This window comes from Emys orbicularis, chromosome 1 (genome assembly GCF_028017835.1).
Source record: "Emys orbicularis isolate rEmyOrb1 chromosome 1, rEmyOrb1.hap1, whole genome shotgun sequence".
NCBI lineage: Eukaryota > Metazoa > Chordata > Testudines > Emydidae > Emys > Emys orbicularis.
The window spans coordinates 196,890,253-196,917,579 of NC_088683.1; the positions used below are offsets into that span (position 1 = coordinate 196,890,253).

The 27,327-nt window shown below is 42.2% G+C and overlaps 1 protein-coding gene across 2 annotated transcripts; it reads right to left on the minus strand.

The window, feature by feature from the left end:
• Positions 1-1,922: 1,922 nt before the first annotated feature.
• MRPL39 (mitochondrial ribosomal protein L39) lies at positions 1,923-21,326 on the minus strand. 2 transcript variants are annotated; one of them, XM_065412708.1, is made up of 11 exons: positions 21,235-21,326; positions 18,318-18,497; positions 17,834-18,040; positions 17,338-17,477; positions 14,999-15,098; positions 12,920-12,987; positions 11,635-11,747; positions 9,294-9,359; positions 7,796-7,949; positions 3,476-3,523; positions 1,923-2,035 (listed from the first exon to the last, which is right to left on the minus strand). In XM_065412708.1, exons 3-11 carry the CDS (start codon positions 17,985-17,987, stop codon positions 1,970-1,972), a joined length of 909 nt encoding a protein of 302 aa, XP_065268780.1. In that variant the 5' UTR covers positions 17,988-18,040; positions 18,318-18,497; positions 21,235-21,326; the 3' UTR covers positions 1,923-1,969. The 2 variants fall into 2 exon arrangements, with proteins under 2 accessions (XP_065268780.1, XP_065268775.1); XM_065412703.1 differs by lacking the exon at positions 18,318-18,497.
• Positions 21,327-27,327: the final 6,001 nt, after the last annotated feature.

The following is a 27,327-nucleotide window of genomic DNA, read 5'->3' on the forward strand; positions in this document are numbered from 1 at the left end:
GTGGCAGGAGATCTTTTAAAATATTAAAATTCAGCTCAAGTTTACAAATTCTACATAAGATGGAAAGAGATTCTCATCTTGCTCTTAGCGGCAGAAAGCAAGATTCAGAGGCATAGTTACAGAGTTTTGCTACCAACATACAACACAGATGATAAAAAAGGAAGGATGGTCTTGTGGTTACGGCACTGGACTTTGGACCTAGTCACAGATACTGAACACTTCTGACAATTTGGCTGGTGTTCCTGAATTTTTTGCTGCTCAACTTGACACTTATCTGTTTTTTTTTTCCCAGTGGAGCTGAAGATGTGCAGCTTCCAAGGCCAAGCATACTCAATAAAACAAGATACAGAGTTGTGGTTTTAAAATTAAAAACGTACTTAAAATTTGGTAGACAGAGTCTATGATTCTAAAGTTATAAATAAATATAAATATACAAGGTCAAAGTCCCTTTAAGTGAACCAGGAATATTCCCACACTAGAATTATACAGTACAACCTTGCTTAACCAAACCTTAATTACCTGAAACTCTTTTATACAAAACAGGATTATAGAGAACCTTTGGGGTGGGAGAGTCCCAGAGCTCAGGCTCCGAGCCCGAAAGTCTATACAGCAATGAAACAGCCAGGCAGCAAGAGCCCCGCAAGCCTGAGTTGGTTGGCACGGGCCAACTTCTTTGCTGTGTAGACATACAATCACATCAGTATACTTAGGGAAATTATTGGTAATTGTTGATGCCACTAATTAGAAGAGATATTTCTAGTTAAATATATTTTATTGAATGCTTGCTGTTCTTTGCTAATGTGATATCAGTTTGTTAAGAAAGCAAGTGAAATTTCAAAAGTATACCTAATGGTAAAGGAGTTAGTGGGACAGAATTTAAAGAATGCATTAGCTAAATAAAATGTTACAGTAAGTATGACTCAAATTCTTTTCTGGCCAAGAAAAAGGCCTCTGAGCCGAAAGGAAATGAAATTCTGACATTCCCTTTTCAGCAAAATCTCTTGAGATTTGTATAAAGTCAACCACATAAACAATCTAAAAAAAATAAAGACTCTTATTACATGGAGGGCTGGGAGTTCCAACATACCTCCCTGCTAGTTAGGGGAAATGGTTTTTACATAAGACATTAAACTTTTGTTTTAGAGCTAAATTCTAACAATGCCTCAAAGAACACAGAGGACATGGAGAGATTCAGAGATTACTCATCTAAAAAATGCTGACATGTAATTGATAACAATTGGACACTATTCTAAAGCTCCCTTTATGGGGAAGGAGATGTCTTAAAAAGAATTACAAGCAGTTTGACGACAAGAAAACTTAGTTCAATTTTTAAGTGTTTTAGGTTTATTACCTATTGCTAGTAATGTACAAGACACCAGAGATCTGAAGCAGCAAAGATATTTGCTTTGACTTGTTATTGTAGGAGATGTAGATGTTTGTGACATTCCACTGGGGAATAATTTTGGTAAGAAATTGAACTAGCATTTCAGTGGATACAAAGTTGTTGGTTTTTTTCATGGCAAAAAATTGTTTTGCATGTTACTGAATGAAAAGAAAATACATCAAATTAGTACAGATGGACTAGCTCACTTATTTTCTGTGTTAATGGTTCACTTATTTTCTGTGTACCAAGATGGGGTATTTATGGAATAGAATACTCACAGAATAAAGGTTTATCAGCATCTGGGATTATTAAAATACCATGAATGAGTTGAGTTTTACCATACACGAAACATTCATTTCTCACTCTTTTCAAACTTTAGTTCAGATCTATTTCTAGTTTTAACAGATGTGGAAAATCAAATAAGTCAATTGAGATATTAGCCTTAAATTTATCCCTGATTTAACTTTGTTAACTCAGTTGACTTCAACAATCAGGACTGAACTTGGCATTTTATCTTTATACATAAACACACAAGACATGTCCAAAACATTTTTATTTTATTAATTTACACATGAAAATTAAGAATTATGTTAATACAGTTTTTGCTTCCAGATTTCCATCTTTTGCTTCCAGACTGCCATCTTCAATAATCTGCAAAACATCAGTGTTTGGGGGGATTTAAGCATAGTTTCACCCTGTACATTCTCCCCTTCTGCTATACTATACTTGAGCAAGGATAGTGTACAGCAAGAAGTACTGTTGTCTTTAAAATTAAACAATATGAATTATAAACATTTTCAAACTGGTTTATAAGAACCAGCAGAACCCTCTGGTCTGCTGATCTAATTGGGACTGGGGCCAGATTAGATAATCAAAAATCCAGATAAACCAGAGAATGGGAAAGTGCAATGCTGCAGCGGCATCTAGTGGCCACAGGAGAGTGTGCACTGGTTGTCCGGTTAATATGGATAATGGAGGGTCAGAAAAATGGGTTCGCTATTGTACTATATTTTAGCCTTGAGCAAGCTTCTTAATTAGTGGACTGTGGAACAGATGTGATATGCTTTTTCTCTGCTGCTATTCAAACAGCAAGCAGAATATTGGCTTTAGAGTTTTAAAAGTCTGATAATTTTACTATTTAATCTTTACCAAATTTCCCCAAGTTTAGTTATGTCTAGATGTTACATAGGGTTCCACTTCCTTTATTCCATTAACATGTTTTTTGTATTTATTCAGTCACTGTAGATGCTTCCTTCGACTGCCTTCACTATTACTTTCTAGTCCTCTTCCAGATAAAATGTAATTAGGAAACTTCCTTTCCTTACACCAGGCACATTTTACTTTTTAGAACTCTTTCCAGTTACCTTCCCATTTAATGTAATGCAATCATTTTCCCGTTTGGCTTCCACTAGCTTCTATATAGGCTCACCCCTAGTGTCAGCCTTCTTTGACTTGACTCATTTGTCTTGTTATACATGAGGCACAAATCTCCTGTATTTGTTTTTGACCCAGATGTCTGTGTACAGTTAGAACATTACACTGCTTTTTTTCAGTTTTACTTGTATTTCAAGTTCATGCTAAATCTTCGTTTCAGATTCCACATATAACCTTAAACATGTAGAAAAAATAAAAATACAAAAGTGCTAACATTCTATTTTCCTCATTTTTAAAGAATTGACATTTTTCAAAATTTCTAAAAGTTACTTAATGAGAGCTTACAAAGAGACTATTCATGTGTACCAAAAAATCCATATTGACAGAATTTGCAATTTTACTATGGAGGAAATCAATCACATACACCACCCAAGTTCCATGATCTGTAGTATTCCAGAGAAATATTTTTAATGCAACTCAGGCTTCCACAAAGTTCCAATGTTTTCCTTCTTACAAAAACAATTAGATTGTTTATTTATATTCTAATACAGCATTCAATTTTTCTTAAGATTTGGCCTGGATTCCTTCCTTTAAATAAATATGTTCTTGTATGTATCCTCCAATTATGATTATCTAACTTCTACAGTATGACAATTCTTTTACTTTAAGAAAAACAAGGTCATTAAAGCTGTGTATTTAGCTGCTACTTCAACTTACCAGTCTCTGAGACCTTTCCAGCAATCTTCGCCATACTGTGTGATGAGCCTGGAAAAAAGTGAATGAGTGCAGTGAATTACTTATAATTAAATTGAAATCAGATCCTGTGGCAATTTTAAAAAATAGAGACAAGGTCTGTGAGGTAATATCTTTTATTCAGTTTGTGAGAGAGACAAGCTTCTTCAGGTCCGGGAAAGGTATGACTACACCACCACTGTAAACAAAACTAAAAATACAGGCAGTTTGATTGCTCATGTTGAAATTAGTTAATTTTTATTACATTTCCAACTGGACAGGTATCTCTCTCTTGCACACTTGAATATTATCACGCTCACACACATGAATTGTCCCACTGAAGTTAACGGACCTATTTACATGAATAAATTTAAGCAAATATAGAAATGTTGACAGGATTGGGGCCTTCTTTATATCTTTTCTGGTGTAAAATGTATAAATGTCATATGTGTCTTGAATATATTGTTAACAGCCATAAGCTCTCTCCCTGCCCTTTTAAGCATAAAACTCTCACTTTTTCCTTAGCAAGAATACAAAACAAGATTACAAATTGCACACCTTGATTTGCTCAGAATAAAGGACCAACAATCCTCATTTTACAGAAACATTGTCAAAAGAATCTTTATTGCATCAGGAATAGGCAATGCAACATTTAAACAAAATCTACAAACTATTGTTAATCATTACGCAAAAGCAGATGGAACTTCTCTCTCTCCCTCTAACTATAATGAACCTACCAAAGGCTGACAAACAAGGCTAGCATCCTGATTGCCTATGCACATGGCCCATTGCATTCTGGAAATTAATCAAGTTTTAGAGAGGAGTATAAAAAAAAAAAAAATGTAGATTTAAACTAGTTAGGAACAGTGGGTGAACCAAAAAGCTGCAAGTTCCAGAGGCCAAACTTTTCTGATACCCCAACAAGTTCAATATATAAAATCTTCCTCAAATTAGATTCTGTATATTTGTCTTCTTTATTAACCAAATATACATTTCTTTTCAAGAAAATAATTTGTCCTGTATCTTCAAGATAATTCTCTTGTTCTGTATTAGGTATTATATATACTTAAAATAATGTACTGATTATGTTCCCCAAATTCACAGGATTTTGTTTTCTGTATAATGATATCACAGTCTAAATATGGCATATGGCATAAGAAGGGAAATACTGAAAGTTATGAGCACCTAACCTATATAAAGCTTGGAAATAATAATAGAAATGGCTTAATAAGGAAAGAAGAATTCCAAATAATAGTCCAGAGAATTCAGAAATACCTTCAAATGAATCAAACATAAAAAGCCTCCAACAAAAAAGGATCAAAATTTGTTCTAAAGTTGAGCAATAATTGATTTCTCAGTTCATTCACCCTGAAATGATTTTTTTTCTTTCACATTGGGTTGTTTTCAGGTGTTTTCTCTGTTTCAATTTTTTTTTAAATTAGCTAAATTTCTAATCGAAACATCATTTCAAAATGAAAAGTTGAAACTAAACTTTTGAAGTGGTCAAAATGAACTGTTTTGATTTTCAAAATGTTTTCCTTTTTTAAAAAAAACAAACTAATTACCAAACAACTGAAATTTGTGAATAGTTTCAGTGCCCCCAAAAATGCATTTTTCAATTAATTTACTATTCATCAAAATGATGTCGCCTCACTCTAATTATACACCATCACCATCTACTGGACACCAACTGAAGTAGCAGAGAAACTATAAATTGAAAGCTGAGAGCAACTTTTGGCCAGTGTCCAATAAAAAAATAAGACTGCCTTCCTCCAGCAAACCCTGAAACAGGATATATAAATTGAGATCACCATATGGGAACCTAGAGCTAGCTGAATCCATGTGGGCTGCCTCTTTCCTCCTCCAGGGTTACAGCACTAAGAAGAAGAGTTGATCAAATCCACAGAGACACTGAAGAATCCAGCAGATGCCCAGAGTAGCCATGTGAAAGAGACTCCCCACGCCATCCCAGGGTTAACAGGACTAAGCAGCAGTGAGATTTCATTTCAGAGATTGTATTTCTCTTTCTGTTCTTTAACATTAACAACGTTATCTGACTGAGTCTACACTCTTTCAAGTGAGATCTCAAGTAACCATATTTTGGATTTAAACTAAGGGATTGTGTACATTTACAGCACTGTAGCTGCATTGCTTTAGCATTTAGTGAAGACACTACCTACGCCAATGGGAGAAGCTCTCCTGTCAGCATAGGTACTCAATCTCCCCGAGAAGCGATAGCTATGTCAATAGTAGAAGCCCTCCCATAGCGCTGTCTACACCGGGGGCGGGGAGGTTAGGTCAGTTGGTTGTGTAGACCAAGCCTAAGTAATGCAATATACATTCTCCTTTGTAAGCCCAAGCAAACTGGACTAACAGAGGAAAACAATAACTTGAAGCAGTTACTTTTGACATTTTAAACATTCCCCTTTCATACCAAAACAATTCAAATAGTAGGAACCACATTCACTCCTTGGTGAATTATTTGAAGTGTGACAAATGTATTAGAAGCACTAAAGAACTGAATATTATGAAGTACATGTAATAAGAAATCTTGATAATTTGTTTTTTTCTCTGGTATAAGTGCTTGACCTCAACAACAGTCTTTATTAATCGCTTAGAAGACTGTGTTTCTTGTGTTTAGCACACACCTAGAACATTTGCTGTATCTAAACTTGATTTATGAACTGTTGACTATATAGTGAGATTCTGGGTGAATTAATACACTGTGGATTGGTTAAGAAAAATTAAGTGTGCTGATCTGAGAAATGCTCCAAGGTAAAACTTGACCTGAAAAGAACCTAGTACTCATTAGCAAGCTAGCATTCCCTACACTCAATAAAAAGTGGTTACCCTAATTAAATTCTATGTCAATATTGGCCTCAACACTTCTCAAACTGGCAAATCTAGTTTGTTCAAATTCACCTCTGCAAATTCATAAAATTGACCTCCCATTCACACTTACACAGGCAGTGTCAGCAAAGGGAAGTAGTGGTGAATTACAGAGGAGATAGAGAAGCACCCTTCTCAACAATTGTCAGCCAGTGTTAGGGTTTATACACGTTAACAGACCTGGGGGGGAGGGGGGAAAACACACTGCCCATTAACTACAATACACATTCTGTGACTGAAAGGCTTGAGGTATCCGCTGCTGTTAAATATTTTGATAATTTAAAAAACCCTTTTAAGCAAGACATTTTCTAAGTTATAGCTTCTGCAATATACTGCCCTCTGCAAAATAATGAAGGCCATGAGGCCACTAGGTTGAGATCCCCAGATGATCTTGCATACATTAAAGGATTAGCCCATGGAAAGCTGATCTGGCTCTCAGTGGGGGCAAAAGCTCCTACCCTGCTCTGCTGGCAACTGAGACAGAGGAATTTGGGCTAATATAAGACTAACGGTAGCCCCAAAAACATAAGTAAACAATTTAGAAAGGTGTGCGTATGTGTGAGAGGAAGAGAGTGAGAAAAGAAGAGACAGGTGCTAAAACTGAAACTTGGCACTCCACATTTAGATAGCGCCATGATGCAGAGCATAAGCCAGAAGCTAACTGATGGAGGTTAGAAAGAACTTTACTCTATGGGCAAGATATTCCATAACTGTCACTACAGAGTTTTTTTGCACCTGTTTCTGAATCATCTGATAGATGATTATAGACAGAACACTGAACTAGATGATTCTGATTCTGAATGGCAATTCTTATTTTACACTTTGGAATGATGTGCAGTGAAATAATTTCACTCATTTAAAAGAGTTAATAGTTTGCCATTTCCCTTGGAGGAAACATTGTCAGTAACCACACGAACAAGAAAAATGTGATGGACAATTATAGAACCTCCCCAGAAGTGACATGACTAAAATAACTGTACTGGAAGACAAGTATATTTTTAAAAAACAACAACTAATGCTTAAATAATGCCACAGAGCCTGGTCTGTAGTAAAGAGTTTTGACTAAATATCTAAAATAGTGCTGAGGAAACCAGAGCCTTGACACTCCTAAAGTAAACCACACTCTGGGCCTTCCACTCATCTACTTCTCACCTAGGGTGACCAGATAGCAAGTGTAAAAAAAAAAAAAAAAAAAAAAATCGGGACAGGGGGTGGGGGGTAATAGGTGCCTATATAAGAAAAAGCCCCCAAAATCTGGACTGTCCCTATAAAATTGGAACATCTGCTCACCCTATTCTCACAACTATGACAAGATATTGGCACTGCATATGCCAAGGATTTGAAGACATGTAAAAAGACTTCTTCCACTCCTTCCTGTCCTAAGCAAAGAATATTTGTACTGAATGCATTACTTACCTTTAAGTGAACAGGCAGAGACACACCCTGAAACCTTCGTATAGACTCAGACTGGCTGGTTTGGAGATTATGGGCTGCTGTCACTTCATACTGGAAGCAAAAACTTGTCCTTGGAATGTGAGGGCCTTCACTAATATCTACAAAGTCACCAAACCTAATTGGAGCACAATAAAACTCACAGTGAATGTATGTTTACAGCGACATTACAAACATAGCTATTTCTTTTCATTATCACTTAGAAAATGCCTATCTACAGAAAATTATAGTGAACCTCTTTCTAAACCAAAAGAGAAAACCCACACAAATCCCAAACCAAACATCCCACTACAGCTCAGCATTCTTGGTATCTGGGGAAGAAGTGCCCTTGAAAACTTCAGGTTCAGCATGTTTTCCTAACCTGAATAACTAATTTAAAACTACAGTCCAGAAGGCAGTTCTTCAGCTGTCATAGGTACAATGATTTTAATGGAATTATGACAACATACAGGATCTGCTCCCAAAAGCACACACTTTTGACATGATTCTATTTATTGCTTCAAGAAGGATTTCCCCTATCATATATCTGAAAACTCCAATACTTGCATAAATGAAGGAAGGAAGGAAGGAAGGAAGGAAGGAAAATATACAAAATGCAGGAGAATTTAAAAACAAAACAAAACCCTTCACATCACACTCTTCCTTCAGAGATCTTCCCTTCTGTCCTCAGTCCCCACTCTGTGCTCTGCAGACTTCCCTGAGCAAATATACTTTTCCCAGGAAAAACACTATTCCAAAACTAGCCATCTCTGCAAAGCCAATTTTTCTGTAGGGAGTTTCCAGACCACAACAACCACTCGTGGTAAAACACAAACATCAAGTGGTCTGAACAGCATGCATGAGGTTAAACCAAAAATGCATCCTTTTACAACCCATGGACTATGATAAACATTTCTTCCCCTCTCAAGCAATTTTTCCCTTCACCAATCAGATTCCTACAACTTTCTTCTGCTTTTCTTTCCTTGAACACCTGAAGCCAGTTCCATTCTGACCCCAGTGTAAACATAACTGTAAGTAACGCAATGCTGACAGTGAACTGGAAAAGGAATGAGATTTTGGCATTAAAAGGTTTACCAGGAAAATTTTAGTTTTTGTTTTAAAGTATTTTTCTTCTAATACATTAAAGTTGTTAAGACTAATTTTTAATTTAGAACCTTAATATAAAGCTTTTAAAGTGATGGGGGTTTTTTCAGTGTTTACCATCAAGAGATGGGAGGCAGGGGAAGGAAGCCCACTATCTTAAAAGCTTTCTGAAAAGTTTAAGGAGTCCCATCAAGAGTTAAATACAACAATAATGGTGCTGTGGAAGAACCTATATAGATCAGAATGCAGCTAACCCAGAAAGCAAAGTTCCATTAAAAATACATCACAAGTCACTTATCTTTCTTTCAGATGCATATAATTTTGCAAAGTAACTGGACCCTTGTGAATCATTACAGAATAAAATTCGAGTTTTACTCACCTATGTAACTTCACTATTCCTTCAGGATTTTGCGATGCTTTCTGTTCTATTGAATCCATTTTGTACCTTGAAAGAAAACAAAACAGCACACTTCACAGATTTGTCAGATATAAAGTTACATATATGAAGAAGCAAAAAACAATCAAGTTGCTTCATATTATTTTTATAATCTATAAGGGTCTAATGCAGAAGCACACTGAAGCCACTGGGAGCCTTTCAGAACCTAATCCTTAACTCCACTATTAAGTTAATATGGGAAAATAATGAGAAAAATCTTTGAGCTATGCATCAAAGAAGCTTTTTTAATAATTGTGCTCAATATTCATAAGATTAGAAACAATTTTAAATCCTTACCTTTCATATTTCAAGGCCTCTTTGACATGCCTCACAAAAAGTATGTATGTCATGAATGAGCCAATCCACCTCAAAGCAGTTACATTCATTTTATTTTGTGGAAAGAACATTTCAATAAAAATAAGCCTTTCTAGATACAAAGATGTTAATGCCAGAAGGGACCATCTGGTTTGACCTCCTGTGCAACAAAGGCCACAGAATTACACCCAGTTACCTTGTAATAAGCCCATTAACTTGTGTTTAGCTAAAGCATCATTTCCAAAAAGGCATCTATCCTTGATTTGAAGACATCAAGAGAAAGAATCCACCACTTCCTTCAGTAGTTTGTTCCAATGATTAAATACCTTCACTGTAAAAATGTGTGCCTAGTTTCTAATTTGAATTTGTCCAGCTTTAACTTCCAGCCACCAGCTGTTATGCCTTTCTTCACTTGATTAAAAAGTCTGTTAGTATCCACTATTTTTGCCCCAGAACTAAGGGGAGGGGAAAGAAAGGTACAGAGAGGTAAAGCGACTTGCCTGAGATCACAAAGTAAATCACGGCCAAGACAGGGATAAATCCCAGGCCCTGGTCAGTACCCCATTTATAGGACACCTCAGTTTTGGTTTTTATTTTATTTTTCACAGGAATTGATCAGTGTTTATCACAACAACAGAAACAGGTGAAGATTGGTGGAAAAAACTAGTAATATTTTTTCTGGATAAATATCAGGGTTTATTTTGGTGGACGGCAGGACAGGGAAAAAAGTATTCAGTAGATTAATGCTTTGATTAATGAAATTCAATGTGGTTTGCTACAGAACTAAAACAGAACTCAAAACACAAGGCCACCTCGGAGTTTAAGAAAACAATACATCTCTAATCCCCAAATAAAACCTTTCGTTTGAATAAACAGTTTACTGTTGTAGACTTACAACTATTAGCCTATAAATATTTACATTTAATAATTGGGCCACACCATTTGAGTGCATACCCTCAACTTCATCCTTTTCTCTTTTTTTTTTAAACTTTAATACATCCTTGTGTTCTGAAATGTATTCTGACACATATTTTTGTTTTCCTCCCATTTTCGTGTATCAGATCTTTAAACAGCATCTGCTAACAGCTTGAAATGTGTATGTGGTGGGTGTGAGATTCATCAGTACGTTCAGATGCACACGCACTTTGGCGCCTGTGTGCGTGCCTGTTTGTTTATTGTGTGTATCTTCTAGACTAATATATAGCCTTACTTCAACAGGCAGCTTTGCATATACACACAGACTAATGTATTATCGTAATATATATATCTCATGCAATGTATTGTATTTTCCTAATAAAACAAGTTATTTTTATATATTTGAATGATACAAAAGTAGGGTGAAAGTCGGAAAAAACAAATACTGTAATCCTTTGTAAAATCTGCCTTTTTTTTTTTTTTTTTTTTTTTTTTTTAATAAAAATCAGTTTAAACTGAAAATGAAGGGGCTTACCCATCTATTAGATATCACTGCCTCCCAGATAGATAGTTGGGTGGAGTGCCAAGCTTAGCCAGTTACCTGTTAACCAAGGCTGATAGTAAAATATAATGGTATTTAGAGGATAACTTCCTGGATTCACTTGTTGAATTTGAATATCTCAATACAGAGATGTACTGTATAGAACAAAACTTAAAAGAATAAGCATATGAGGAATCTAACCACTAATATGGTGAAAGAACTTTAAGAACTTCAAGATTTCACTAGTTTGATACTAAATACAAAATCTCATAACTGTTCCAATTTCTTAAACACCTCTCAGTTATACACTGTAGTGCCACCTAGTGTGTGCATTTAACAGGAAAACTTAAGTGTATATTAGTTTAGCTCTACTGAAATCAGTGGAGCCACACTAATTTACACTGAGGGTCTAGCCCTTCATATTTCAATTGTCACATTTTTAAAGGTTATATTTCCTTTAGCAATTCAATTCAGTCTTTACTATTTTTGTTTAAATCTGAAATAAACACTGACCTGTTATGCTGAAACATTTCTAATGCCACTTTTGCTTCAACGTGCAATGTTTCAAACGGCAGATCTTTCTGAATTAGATTGTATGCTTCTTTTGTAAGAGAACGGAAGTTGTCCTTAAAACAAAAAAGTAGACTGTTACCACTGTTCTTCAGCTGCTTTTTAATACACATTGTACGTATAAAAAATATTGTAACAAGCAGTAAAAATGGTAAACAACGAGCTTTTAAGGAGACTCCTAGTATATCTATAAATTCCTACAAATATATCTATCAGCAATAGACTTGCTAATGATTACTGTTGGTAGGACATTACAGTTACTCTAACTAGGAGTGGCCCCTGCCACTGAAATCAATTGGTGTGTTTTCACTGACTTCAATCGGTATTGCATCAGGCCCAAAGAAAATGGGAATTCCTTATTACCCATGCACTCCCATTTCCAATTTTTTTGAGAGACTTCTAATTCATTGAAAGCTTCAACAAGCTCCTCCAAACATACTATATGCATAGACATGATCCTGCCACTGCCGAACACTAATCTGGCTAATATCTGGCTAGTTTTCAAGCTATCAATCAAAATCCCACCTGAAAGTGCCCTCTCTGTTAACAATTTTTTTAAAAAGTGGACATTATTGATACATCAATAAATACAAAACTGATTGCCCACTCCAAAAATCAAACTTCAGTACTCAGAAGACATTAGCAACTATCAAAATGTTTACTGGATTGAGAAACTGAAGATGACTCTCAACTACCTTAGAAAGTTTTTCAAAGTGGGCAAGTTAAACTACAGCTTGCGCTAAAGTGAAATTCCGTATTTTGTTAACATTGCCCCTTTAGCCATACATCTTTTTTCCCCCTCTTCTGGTGAACACGTATTATAAGAAGAAACACCTGCCCAGTGAAATATATTTGTTTTCACTTAACCTCACAGGAAGTCATGAGGCTTGATTAAAGGTCTAAACAGCTTTGGACCCTCTGCTTAGAAATGCCATGTAAGTGCAAACTATTATGAAAATTACAATTTAATATACACTCATAATATTTCTAAGTAAACATATATCACCTTCTCCATACTGGGAGAAAAACTGTGCTAGCTATAGCTATCTTTAATTTAATGGGGCTCCACATGGGGGCAGAGGTTTGCCTGGGGTAATCAGGTAATAGGGGTCTCTAAACTGTTGCCACAGTAAAGCAAGACTGTTCCCATTTTAAAAAAGAAAGGTCACAAGAAACAAAGGAGGAGTAAATGATAATCATTACTTTTCAGAAGACAAATTGTACTTACTTCTGTTGGTTTCCAGCCATCAAGCCTACTGTCCAAAACAACATCATAACAGAAAGCTCCAGAGATCACTGCAGAGCCAGAGAAAATGCTGTTATTTGTAACCAAGTATACATTTTATTTCATGGCCTCAGCAGTCTTACAAAAACATTATCAGTGTGAATAAATAAGGGCCAAAGCAAGGCTGTTTCTGTTATAGAAATATAGCAAGGATCACAAGCTGAAACCTGTGGATTACAATCACAGCTGGACAGTTTGGGTTTTATAAAGTCAAATGACAGATTCTATTTGTCTCTTAAATATTCACCCCAAAAATATGTTCAGAGTATTTACAATTTTTATAAGAGTATGGCAGTCTGTACCCACTCATCAAAACAGTTTTTTTCTGGATAAGTATGATATATATTCAGAGCCTCCTCCTCTCTGGAGTATTTCTGCACTTTTCATTTGTACAGAGAATTGTATTGCTCAGAGGTGCCAGACAGACAGAATATAAAACTTAAGTCATTTATTTATCCACAGAGGAGGTAATACAGGCAGCAGCAACACAATTTCAAACTCTGACAACATACTGAGGTAGGAGGAGACGGCATGGTCTCCATGCACATTCATTCAGTCCTTGGCCTCTCTGCCTAAAAGCCATTTGGAGTCATGGTATGGTATGTCAAACATGACGGCAGGGGCGGCTCTAGCTTTTTTGCTGCCCCAAGCACGGCAGGCAGGCTGCCTTAGGCGGTATCCCTGCGGGAAGTCCCCGGTCCCGCGGATTCGGCGGCATGCCTGCGGAAGGTTCGCCGGTCCCGCGACTTCGGCGTACCTGTTGCCGAATCCGCGGGACCAGCGGACCTCCCACAGGCAAGCCGCCGAAGGCAGCCTGACTGCCGTCCTCGCAGGGACCAGCAGGGCGCACCCCGCGGCTTGCCACCCCAGGCACACACTTGCTGCGCTGGTGCCTGGAGTCGCCGCTGCCTGACGGTCAGCCTACCAGCCTCACACATATCAAACACCTAGGGCTTGTCTACATGAAGACTTTGGGCGCAACAAGCCAAGGTGCAACTGTACTGCGCATTAATCTGCCACACACGAAGTCACTGTGCAGACCCTGCTATGGCACACTAAAATTTCCATAGTGCACTTTGACATACTGCCAGATAGCCAGTCAATTTCAGGCTTCGCTTAAGTAGCCGAAGGATGAAATGCTCTCTTCCCAGCAGTCTAAATATATTTTTTAACAATAAATATGAAAACCTTTTGCTTCTGTCAATTTAAAATCCTAAAAAAATTCAGACTACAAATTAGCAGAAATTGTCAATGCTCTTTGCTATTATGCTTAACTATTGCAATAGTCCCCCAGTATAACTTGCTAGTTTTCTAGTAAGCCCTCTGGCCATTTACATGAATAAACAATGTTAAAAGAAATTTCATACAAACATCAGTGCATCACATCCGACACTTTAGCTTATCATACAAGGTATAATTTAAGGTCCTGTTCCTCATCTTAAAAGCCCTAAATGGACTTGGACGCGGTTATGTCAGAGACCACCTCTATTTCTGCACTGTGACAAAGCAGCTGTCAGCAAAGACACTTCAACTGAAAGAGGCAAAACGACACCTCATACTCGTCTGGGTCACTGTATCCTTAATGGAAGGTAAAATTTGCTGCCAGCAGAAATTAGGCTGCATCAGTCTTGCCACCTTCAGGACATGGTGCAAGACCACTTCTTCATGCAGGCATTCTGGGTGGGATTTCAAGTGTTCAGATGAGCAATTCTGAAATCCCAATTATTACAAACACATTAGTGAAGTCACTCCAACATCATTTGATGTCTGACCATTGAAATGATGACGGAGAGGGGAAGAGAGAAGGTACAACTGGGCTGTACTACTGAGTACATATTCCTTGGACATAAAATGAATGTCTAAAGCACTCAGACATTACAGTGACACATTTTAGAAATTGAAGAATAATAAACCCCTCATCAGTAGGAAAGAGAGCCCGTAAATGTGCTGTAATACTAATTCTGAGACATGCACCTGAACTGGGTCTATGCGAGCTTATCAACAATAAAACATTTATATCACCTGGCACTTCTGGAGCTCTGATCAGACTGACTGAGTATTCATCTTTGAATGCCTGCTTTAACACACATGCCATGATCATGGCACAGGAACGCCAATAGGCCTGTAATAAAGAGCATTTCAAACAAATTTACTATACTGAAGTTGCCAATTCATGCCAAACTAGTTCAGCTATTGATTCAATTAGTGAGTCTTCCTTTAAAACTGAATTCCTCATAAATTTGCTAGTTTCCATTGTGCACTAGTATTTTAATACAATGGACATATTTTATCAATCATTTATACAGTGCTACAAACATAAGCTTTACAAAATAGAACACCAGGTGCACCCTTCCTGGAGAAGCTTTGAATCAACAGTCCTGATCTTTCAACAGTCCACCCATGTGGATTTAACTGCAGGTTCTAAGAGACAGGTCAACTGATCAGGTAAAGAAAAGTGCAGGAAAATTACAGGTGAGAAAACAAGGTATAAAAGATTTCCAGAAAAAAATTATTTCAAGGGAGGGATCTGAAAGAGGATGGAAAGAGTATCTTGCAGACTGTTCAAGTTGCAGGAGGCAGCATTAAAGAGAGAATGAAGAGAGCATGAGAAGGAGATAAAGGAAGAGGCAAGGAGGGAGGGATGCATGCAGTATATCAAGTGAGAGAAGAATTAACAGCAAATGAAAAGAGAGGTGTAGCGAGGTGAGATTATAGAGGACCTTGAAGGTGAGGATAGGAAGTACTAGATACTGCGTATATGTATCTTCAGGCCTACTGTAAGTTCTAAAGTTTACAATATTTCAAGGAAGGGGGTCGAACTGCAACAGTGCACAGTGATTTTGCAAGCTTGTGCTTTGCCCCAATGACTGCATTTTGTGGTCCAGAATCTAAATTTTCATTGAGAAATAATTAAGATACTAACCCCTTATGGATGTGAAGATAAACTTCAAAATGTGAACCAGATGTAAACTAATGTAATGTCTACTAATCATGGGTCAACTTGAGTCTTCAGACAACCTGAAACAATAGCTCTGATGCCTGAACTGACAGTTTAAACATCAACATTATTACCTATATTATTCATGCCCACAGAATTCAAGGAAACAGATGGACGTGGAACTTGAGTGGAACTTGGGGTGGAGTTTAGGAGACTACCACTTATTTCTTCCAATGCAACCCTGTTTTAAAGCAGAGGGAACGCTAACCCAGCTTATGCACTCTTCAGCCAAAATGATTCTTTACTGAAGTTAACATCACTGACTAGAAATGTAAAGTATCATTTTTAGCGTGCAATATAAGTAGTATTCCTCACATCATCTTTGAAAGGTATGTAGTAAGTACCATTTGACCATTTTACATATGCGTTAACGGAAAGACAGAGTTTAAGTGACTTGGAAAAGACCACACAGTCAGGAACAGAACTCGGCAGTTCTGACTCCCAATCCTACAATATTCTTCTGTATCCATGTGTGGTCTCATGTTCTACACTTAGATTATAAGCAATTGGGGGCAGATCCTTTTTATTCTGTGTTTGTACAGTGGAGTTCTGATCAACGACTGGGCTCCTAGGCACTACTACAGTAATAATGTAACAAAAAACATTCCTACATTACAAACTAGGATTTTACCTGAATTCTTAGAACTGATGGATCAACTTTATAAACAAATATATTTGGTGAAAGCAATAGATACTTACATGTAGTGACAAATCAACTCTTCTACCATATCGGAGCCAGTATTAAGGGGCTAAAGACATACTACAAATACAGCTACTTCACTCCTCCTCTCCCTGTCTGGAATTGGTTGTAGACCCTTTTTTCTCTATATAATGAACAATCTTTAGTGTAGGGTTATTAGCAGACTAAAATTACGTTTAGGCTATAAATTTTTAGTTATTACAGAAATGTAGACCAAAAAAAAACAAAAAAACCACTTATTTTATGCATCCTACTATACTTTCAGTAAAGCTTCTCAACATGGTTATTCCCAGCTACTGAAGTGTCTATCTTGTTCATATGGAGCTTGAAGGAAAAGGTTTCTTATATCTTAATTATTTTCCTGCATTAATACAACTCTTGATTTCTCTAGAGTGCAGAATAAGATTTTGCTTTCATATATATGTGCAAAAATTGGTGGAGATAGTAGAGACTGTCCAAACAGCAATAGAGATGAAGCCAACAAGAAATGTGTGATTTTAACAACTTGCATTTTCTCATGTAACCAATAGAGCTAGAATTTCATTCAAACTACTACCTAAGGCCCTAACCTACTCATTGAAGTCAATAGAAAAAACTTCCATGGGAGTTGAATCAGGCCATAAGAGAGGGAAAATTGCATAAAGAAATAAGATGCTGATTTACCTTGTTCACTTCCTCTGGATTTTCATCTTTGAAAGTAAGAAACTGAATTTCACATGATTTGGTCAAAGGCCGATACATGTCCCAAAGCTCTCCATCCACAAGTGCCAATACTGATTTCTTACAATGCCATTCACTTAAGTCTAAAAAAAGAGTGGAAGAATTCGAGGCAGTTTTCAACATCCCTCTAAGATTGCTAAAATTTGCAATTTAGAATTCTACACTTATTATACCAAAATCCAAGTGTCATTGCTTGAAAAACCTGTGTGTGGGAATGCTATCAGAATCCACAGAAATTAACTTTTTTCTTAAATCCCACTATCTGTATTTTATACATGCCAAACTGAAATACTATGTTTGTATTATTACCTAGACCACTGTGTTTGTCTTTGCAATGACCACAATAGTCGTATGTGCCAGTTTGGATGGTAAATACATTTATCAGCAAAGTGATTTTGATACACAATGGAACAAACAGTTTGTGATTCCATTTACTTACGCATGGCGCAATTGTATGGAGTAGACAAAGCTTTGTTCATAACAAACAAAGTGCCAGGATGAGATTTGCCAACATATTTTACTTCAATCTTCTCAATTCGTGGATACAGAGACAACTGTCTCTCTTTCTCCTTAGTGAAGAGTTCATTGCGCATCTGAACAATCTCAGCTGTTGACAGTCGAGAAGCAGGAGCTGTTGAAATAAACCCTGGAAAAAGAAGTGATCTAACTAAGCAACATACAGCTTCTCAAGGTATTTCACAAACAGATATAAATAGACTAATTAGCATCTTCAATGAGTAGAAAAAATGAGCCACTAACTCAACAAACCTTTAACTGTATCCATATTGCAATGGCACTAACTTCCAGTTCACTCTTAACATTTGTAATAATCACTCATTATGCAAAAACCAGACCCTAAATATTCAAAAGTTAAATAACGTGTTATTTAAATAGAAAGGCTCAACACAAACCTAAAATCTTACTTGTAATCTTTCAGACTCTGTATTTGACTCTATTACAAGCCATGATTGCATCTGTGTCCCTCTACTTTCTCCTCATGAATACATAAGAGGAATTGTGGGATAATTCTCTCTCATAAGAACTTGCGTTCTGATCCTGTATGGCAAATCCTTGCTGCATCATGTCCTGTACACTGCCCCCAACTGCAGAAGAATAACCTGATGCTTTAAAAGAACACAAAAACCCGGGCATAATTAGTTTAACTATGCAATGGTGCCCATGAGGAAACATTCCTTTCTGACTCCTACAACAATAGTCTTACATCATGAATAACTACAAAAATTGTCCATATTTATCCAGAGCCATTTTTAACTCAATGATTGTAAATGATAAGAAGCACCTCAGATCAACTACATTAGCTAAGTCCAAATAGAGTAAGTTATAAAAATTTACCGACTGACATCTCAGCCTTTATCATAATAATTTTCTTGCCTATTTAAAAAAGTTTATTTATCCCACATAACTGAATTTTGCAAACCTCTCATTTTATTTTAAAATGTGAATTTTATTATTTATACAAGTGAGTCTGCAGACCATGAGCACGTGCACACACACACCATGTGGTTTCCAAAATGTTTCACATTCTGTAGTCCACGAGGAAAGGATCCATGGATCACTGGTGATCCGCAGAACCAAACAAAACATTTTGGAAATTAGGCACGGGGGGGGGGGGGGGGGCAAGGAGGAATATTACAAAGAAACCTACACAATACAAGAGCTGCTTCCAAAGTCATAAATTGTGCCTAGACAGGTAAACCACTGACTTATAACTGAGGCCTGGTCCACACTAGGAATTTACCTCGGTATATCTCCCTCCCTCGGGGGTGTGAAAAAGCCACACCTGTGAGAGATGTAATTACACTGACCTAACCCCCAGTGTAGACTGTGCTAGGTCAGCACAAGAATTCTTTGGTCAAACTAGCTACTGCTTCTCGGGGAAGTGGATTAACTAAGCAACGAGAGCCCGGGGGGAGGGAAAGGGGGAGCCAGGCTCCCGGCAGGGAGATTCGTGACTCGTGTGTGGTCAGCTGCTCCGTTCCCAGTGGCAAGCAGCCCGGTGCGGCTGCCCCAATCCCGGCAGGGAGCCGAGAAGCATAGCTGGAGAGCCAGGATCTGGCTTTCTTGTCAATTTCACAGCTCCAGCATAGGTAGCGTCTATGGTCACTACATTACAGACCTATAATACATCACTCAGTGATGTGAAAAATCTATATGCCTGAGCAATGTAGTCATACCAACCTAACCTCCCACACACACACACTCAGGCTAGGTCTACACTGGGGGGGGAGTCGACCTAAGATACGCAACTTCAGATACGCAAATAGCGTAGCTGAAGTCGGCGTATCTTAGGTTGATTTACCTGGCAGTGAGGATGGCGGCGAGTCGACCGCTGCCGCTCCCCCGTCGACTCCGCTTCCGCCTCTCGCCGCAGTGGAGTTCTGGAGTCGACGGCAGAGCGATCGGGGATCAATTTTATCACGTCTACACTAGACGTGATAAATTGATCCCCGACAGATCGATCACTACCCACTGATCTGGTGGGTAGTGTAGACGTACCCTTAGGCCTGGTCCACACTAACCCCCCACTTCGAACTAAGGTACGCAAATTCAGCTACGTTAATAACATAGCTGAATTCGAAGTACCTTAGTTCGAACTTACCGCGGGTCCAGACGCGGCAGGCAGGCTCCCCCGTCGATACCGCGTACTCCTCTCGCAGAGCTGGAGTACCGGCGTCGACGGCGAGCACTTCCGGGATCGATTGCTTACGGGGCGGACCAGGAAGTAAGTGTAGACCTGCCCTTAGAGAGCACTAGGTCAGTGGGAGAGGCGAGCTACAACCTCTCAGGGAGGTGGATTAACTATGCCAGGGAAAAGCTCTCTCCTGTTGGTGTAGAGCAGGGATGGGCAAACTTTTTGGCCTGAGGGCCACATCAGATTTTGGAAATTGTATGGAGGGCCGGTTAGAGGAGGCTGTTCCTCCCTAAACAGCCAGGCGTGGCCCGGCCCCGGCTCCCCCCCAACCCGCTTCTTGCCCCCTGACGCCACCCCCCCAGGACCCCTGCCCCATCCAACCCCCCCAGTTCCCTGATGCCCCCCCTGCCCCATCCAATCCCCCCAGTTCCCTGATGCCCCCCCAGCACCCCTGCCCCATCCACCCCCCCCCCGCTCCCTGTCCCCTGCCCGCCCCAGAAACCCCCACTCCTGACTGCCACCTGCCGCCCCATCCAACCCCCCCCTCCTTCCTGACTGCTCCCCCCCCCGGGACCCCTGCCCACATTCAACAACCCCGTTCCCCGCCCACCACCCCGAACTCCACTGCTCTCTATCCAACCTCCCCCCCCTTACTACGCTGCCTGGAGCACCGGTGGCTGGCGGCGCGGCTGTGGCTGGAGCCAGCCACGCCACCGCGCCGCACAGAGGACCGGGTCAGGCCGCGGCTCTGCAGCTGCGCTGCCCCGCTGCCCAGAGCATTGCGCTGGCGGCGGGGCGAGCTGAGGCTGCGGGGGAACAGCGGGGGAGGGGCCGGGGCGAGCCTCCCGGGCCAGGAGCTCAGGGGCCGGACAGGAGGGTCCCGTGGGCCGTAGTTTGCCCACCTCCGGTGTAGAGCATCGTCATTAAAGTACTGCATCATTGTAGTTGTAGCTTTGCCCTACGCTGAAGTGCTACAGAGACAAGCTGTAGCATTTTAAGTGTAGACAAAGCCTGAGTTTGGACTGAGGTCAGCAGAGAGAAGGAAGCTGGTGTTTACACCTACCACACTGCTGAAGCTATGCAAACAACCCATAACTGCACCCAACCCCCAATAGTCAGTGCAGAGGGGAGGGGGGCGGGCACTGCCCCTACCCCGCCCCCTGAAGTGCAGGGTCGGGGTCACTCACGGGCGTGTTGGCTCCGCAGATACCGGGTCGCCCAGCGCGCGGCCATGGCCCAGAGACTGCTGCTGCTGCTCCCTGCGGCCTCCCCCGAGCGCGCGCGCGCGCGCACCCGGCGCAGGGTCCCCCGGAAACACGGACCGCGGCGCAGGGATCCGCCTGCCTCGGCCGCTAGCGGCGGAGCCCGGAACGAGTCCTCGGGAACCCACCACTGCCTCGGCACGCGGCCCTGAGCCATATCCTTCCGCGGGGAGCGGCCCCGTCTGCAGAGACTCGCACAGACTCTGAGCTCAGCCAGAAGCACGTTCAGGACCAGAGTGACGCTTATGGTGTAATCAGGTTCCCGCATGAAATCCCATTTAATAAGCAGGTTGCTGCATTGTGCCATCGCGTAGGTGCATTGCAGTGTCCCGTTTCAAGTGTAGACAGATGAAGTATAACTACTCAGGTCCCAGTCATCAGGGATCCCCTCTCTACTTGACCAGAGCTCAAAGGCTGAAGAGACCTTGGAATTAAAAATATTCCACCACAAACTGCCCAATAATTTTCCTCCCACAAAAGAAGATTTGAGTCAGGCTCAGGCCGATACCTAGACCCCGTCAACATAAGAAGATGATTTTGTCCACAAAGTAAACTTCTTAAATTCCTTAGACGAGTTTGTTACAATTTTCTTGTGTTCACTCATGGCAGTGATTCAGCCAGATCACAAAAGGGCAAAGATATGACAGACACTGAGCATGTGAGTATCTGACAATTATTTTGACATCATTAACTCCTCTGAAAGTTAAAACATTTAAGAAATGAAAAAGTTGTTATACCTAAATTCACAATTTAAAAATGAATTTAGAAAACACTGACAGAGTTGCAATGAATCTGCATTCAGTTAAAGAGTTTTCCATATTCAGAAGAAATATGAACCAGGATCAGAGGGGTAGCCGTGTTAGTCTGGATCCGTAAAAAGCAACAGAGAGTCCTGTGGTACCTTTAAGACTAACAGATGTATTGGAGCATAAGCTTTCGTGGGTGAATACCCACTTCGTCAGATACATGAAGTGGGTATTCCCCCACGAAAGCTTATGCTCCAATACATCTGTTAGTCTTAAAGGTACCACAGGACTCTCTGTTGCTTGTGAACCAGGATATTAACATATAGGATTGGGAACCAGGACTTCTGGGGTGTATACTTGGCTGTATCGCTGACTAAGGCCTGGACTACACTACAGCATTAGATTAACAGTTTACGTTGACCTAATTATGTCAGTGTACACACTACAGCCTTGTCCGGCCAATGTAAGTGCCCTATTACACTGACATAATAACTCCACTTCCACTAGAGGCATAGCGCTTATGTTGGTGTAGTTAGGGCGAGCCAGTGTTTGTGTAGACACTGCCTTACTTATATCTGCTGTTGGCTGTCTTGTCAATTTCAGGGCTCCATGCTCAGTACCAGGTTTACATGGAGCCAGGCCCATGCTCAGAAGGGGCTCCAGCCTGCTCTGCTTGCACTGAGACCCCACCAGGCTGCTGGCTCCCCGCTTCCCCCCACCCACAACTTGCTCCTCTTGGCCTGTCCGTCCTCTGGTCCCACCTGCCTTCTTCTGTCTGCCTCCTGGCTGGACCCCAGTGCACCTCCGGCTCCAGGCAGTCTCTGCTTCCCACCACCTGTGGGGCCCCACCTGTATTCCTGGAGCTGAGTCGCCTGGGACTGGTGCAGAAGTCTGGTCAGTCTCAGACTGTGTGAGGGGGGCTTGGCTGGGCCCCTTCAGGGGGAGCCTGGCTGGGGCAGACCCTGGCCTGGCTGGTCGCGCCACTCCTGAGGGGCCGGAGCGATTCCCCACCCTGGTACCAGCCCTGGCTGCACTGGTGGCTCAGCCCGGCAGACATAGTCACCTCCCAGCAGGCAGACACAGTCACCTCCCAGTGAGTGCGGCCAGGAGGCAGGGCGTGGGGGAGTGGGTCTCTGGAGGGCCTGGGGTGGGAGGTGCTGGGCTGTGAGGGGGCAGGGAAGATCTCTGTGTGTTGGGGCACTAGGGGGTTCTGTGTGGGGTGCTGGGCAGTTGTGGTAGGGCTGTGGGCAGGGGGGCGCAGAGCAGGGGTGGTGTTGTGCAGAGTACTGTGCATTTGTGGCAGGCCACTGGGCATAGCGGATCCGGGGGGACTCTAGCCATAGGGAATCGGGGAGGGGGGTGTTCCGGTGTTGGGCGGGGGGGGGCTATGTGGCGTGTCATGGGCACACTCCCGAGGGGAAGGGGCCTGCTGGCAGCACAGGGCCGGGCGGGCCAGTTTGCATCTGGCAACTGTCAGTTTGTAAATAGTGCCCTCACACTGCACTAGGCAGAGCAAGGCCGCCCCTGCCATGCCATGCCCATGGCCAGCCTCTCGCTCCAGGGACTGACTCCCCTGCACCATGCTCCATTGCCCCCATGGCAGCCCACAAATATGTTTGGCACCAGGCCCACAAAAGATTAATCCAGCCCTGTCCATGCTGGAGCTGTGAAACTGACAAGAAAGCCAGCAGCTAGAGCCTGGCTGTCCCTGGTTTCCCGCTCCTAGCTGGGCTGAACCCACCTGGCTCCCCACTCCCTGCTCAGGGAGTGGAGAAGCCCAGACTGCTGCCCCCTGCTCCTGGGGGTATGTCTACACTACGGGATTAATCCGAATTTATATAATTCGAATTTTGGAAACAGATTGTATAAAGTCGAATGTATGTGGCCACACTAAGCACATTAATTCGGCGGTGTGCGTCCATGTACCGGGGCTAGCGTCGATTTCCGGAGCGTTGCACTGTGGGTAGCTATCCCATAGCTATCCCATAGTTCCCGCAGTCTCCCCCGCCCATTGGAATTCTGGGTTGAGATCCCAGTGCCTGATGGGGCAAAAAACATTGTTGCAGATGGTTCTGGGTACAGCCTCACCCCTCCCTCCATGCAAGCAACGGCAGACAACCCATTTCGTGCCTTTTTTCCTGGGTGAACACTGCAGACTCCATACCACGGCAAGCATGGAGCCCGCTCAGCTCAAGACAGCAGTCATGAACATTGTAAACACCTCACGCGTTATCGTGCAGTTTATGCTGAGCCAAGACCAGAAAAACTAGGCGAGGAGGAGGCGGCGACGGCAGCGCAGCGACAAGCGTGATGAGGACATGGACATGGACACAGAATTCTCTCAAACCGTGGGCCCCGGTGCTTTGGAGATCATGTTGTTAATGGGGCAGGTTCTATCCTTGGAACGCCGATTCTGGGCCCGGGAAACAAGCACAAACTGGTGGGACCACATAGTGTTGCAGGTGTGGGATGATTCCCAGTGGCTGCGAAACTTTTGCATGCGTAAGGGCACTTTCATGGAACTTTGTGACTTGCTGTCCCCTGCCCTGAAGCGCCAGAATACCAAGATGAGAGCAGCCCTCACAGTTGAGAAGCGAGAAGCCCTGTGGAAGCTTGCAACGCCAGACAGCTACCGGTCAGTCGGGAATCAATTTGGAGTGGGCAAATCTACTGTGGGGGCTGCTGTGATCCAAGTAGCCAAAGCAATCACTGAGGTGCTGCTACGAAAGGTAGTGACTCTGGGAAATGTGCAGGTCATAGTGGATGGCTTTGCTGCAATGGGATTCCCTAACTGTGGTGGGGCGATAGATGGAACCCATATCCCTATCTTGGCACCGGAGCACCAGAGTACCCAGTACATAAACCACAAGGGGTACTTTTCAATGGTGCTGCAAGCACTTGTGGATCACAAGGGACATTTCACCAACATCAACGTGGGCTGGCCGGGAAGGGTTCATGACGCTCGCGTCTTCAGGAACACTAATCTGTTTAAACGGCTGCAGCAAGGGACTTACTTCCCGGACCAGAAAATAACCGTTGGGGATGTTGAAATGCCAATACTTATTCTTGGGGACCCAGCCTACCCCTTAATGCCATGGCTCATGAAGCCATACACAGGCAGCCTGGACAGGAGTCAGGAGCTGTTCAACTACAGGCTGAGCAAGTGCAGAATGGTGGTAGAATGTGCATTTGGCCGTTTAAAAGGTCGCTGGCGCTCGTTACTGACTCGCTCAGACCTCAGCCAAACCAATATCCCCATTGTTATTTCTGCTTGCTGTGTGCTCCACAATCTCTGTGAAAGTAAGGAGGAGACCTTTATGGCGGGGTGGGAGGCTGAGGCAAATCGCCTGGCTGCTGATTACGCGCAGCCAGACACCAGGGCGATTAGAAGAGCACACCAGGAAGCGGTGTGCATCAGAGAAGCTTTGAAAACCAGTTTCATGACTAGCCAGGCTACAGTGTGAAATTTCTGTTTGTTTCTCCTTCATGAAAACCCGCCCCCTTTATTGACCCATTCTCTGTAAGGAACCCACCCTCCCCCTTCCCCCAGCTTGCTTTCAAAGGAAATAAAGTCACTATCGTTTAAAAATCATTTATTCTTTATTAATTGATTATAAAAAGAGGGAGAGAACCCGGGTGGGGTTTGGGAGGAGGATCGGCGGGAAGGAAAAGGCCACTAAAAAAAGGTTAAAAAAATGACAGCCTTTTGCTTGGGCTGTCCACTGGGGTGGAATGGGAGGGTGTATGGAGCTTCCCCCCCTGCGTTCTTACACGTCTCGGTGAGGAGGCTATGGAACATGGTGAGGGGGGAGGAGGGTTATACAGGGGCTGTAGTGGCACTCTGTTATCCTGCTGCCGTTCCTGAAGCTCCACCAGACGCCGGAGCATGTCTGTTTGCTCACGCAGCAGCCCCAGCGTTGCATCCTGCCTCCTCTGATCTTCCTGCCGCCACCTCTCATCTCGAGCGTCTCTCCTCTCCTCACGTTGGTCCCTCATGTCCTCACGTCGGTCCCTCCTGTCCTCACGTTCACTGGCTTCTTTCCTATACTTTGAAACCGTGTCCTTCCACTCGTTCAGATGAGCTCTTTCACTGCAGGTGGATTCCATGATTTCTGCGAACATCTCGTCTCGCGTCTTCTTTTTCCGACGCCTTATCTGAGATAGCCTTCGGGACGGAGGAGGGAGGCTTGAAAAATTTGCAGCTGCTGGAGGGAGGGAAAAAAGGAGAGAATTTTTTAAAAAGATACATTTTGCAGAACAATGCTTATACTCTTTCACAGTGACCAACACTATTCACATTACATAGCACATGTGATTTCTGTGCCAGGTCGCATTTTGCCTCTTAATATTGAGTGCCTGTGGCTTTGCTGCTAGAGATCACAGACGCAGGTCCGGGCAACAGAATTCGGCTTGCATGCGGCCATGGTAAGCCATTGTCTTTCGGCTTCTGCGCCCTCCTTTCCCACATACCAAGCAAAGCCCGTTGAGTGCTGCGGTTTTCCTGTTAACCTTCAGCATCAGAAAACAAACTAACCCCCCCCATCCAATTCTCTGGGATGATCGCTTTATCCCTCCCCCCACCGCGTGGCTGGTATCAGGGAAGATCCCTGCAGGAACCAAACTAACACCCCCCACCCCGCCATGAATTCTCTGGGATGATCGCTTTACCCCTCCCCCCACCGCGTGGCTGGTATCAGGGAAGATCCAAACAGCCCAGTAGGAACAGCCACCTCTGTCCCCTTAATTAAATTCCCGTATTTCAACCAGGTTACCATGAGCGATATCACTCTCCTGAGGCTTACACAGCGAGATAAAGAACGGATGTTGCTTGAATGCCAGCAAACACCGGGACCATACGCTGCCAGGCTTTGTCATGCAATGATACCAGATTACTTGCTACTAGCATGGCGTGGTCAAGTGTCTTACCATGGAGGACGGAATAAGGCTGCACTGCCGAGAAACCTTGTGGCAAGGCTTTTGGAGTACCTCCAGGAGAGCTTCATGGAGATGTCCCTGGAGGATTTCCGCTCCATCCCCAGACACGTTAACAGACTTTTCCAGTAGCTGTACTGGCCGCGAATGCATCCCAAGTCCTCAGGGCAAATTAATCATTAAAAAACGCTTGCTTTTAAAACAAGTTTTATATTTTAAAAGGTAAACTCACCTGAGGTCCCTTCCATGGGGTCATGGTCTTGGATACTGGCTTGGGAGGGTTGGGAGGGTACTTCAGTCAGGCTGAGAAAAAGATCCTGGCTGTTGGGGGGAACGGAGT

Coding starts and splice junctions, on each gene's coding strand:
- MRPL39 (XM_065412703.1), bottom strand. CDS start 21,280: ATGGCCGCGCGCTGGGCGACCCGGTATCTGCGGAGCCAACACGCCC. Junction 18,041..21,234: donor TCTGCGGAGCCAACACGCCC/GTGAGTGACCCC, acceptor TTCTTTTTCCAG/GGTTTATTTCAACAGCTCCT. Junction 11,748..12,919: donor ATGGCTGGAAACCAACAGAA/GTAAGTACAATT, acceptor TTTTGTTTTAAG/GACAACTTCCGTTCTCTTAC.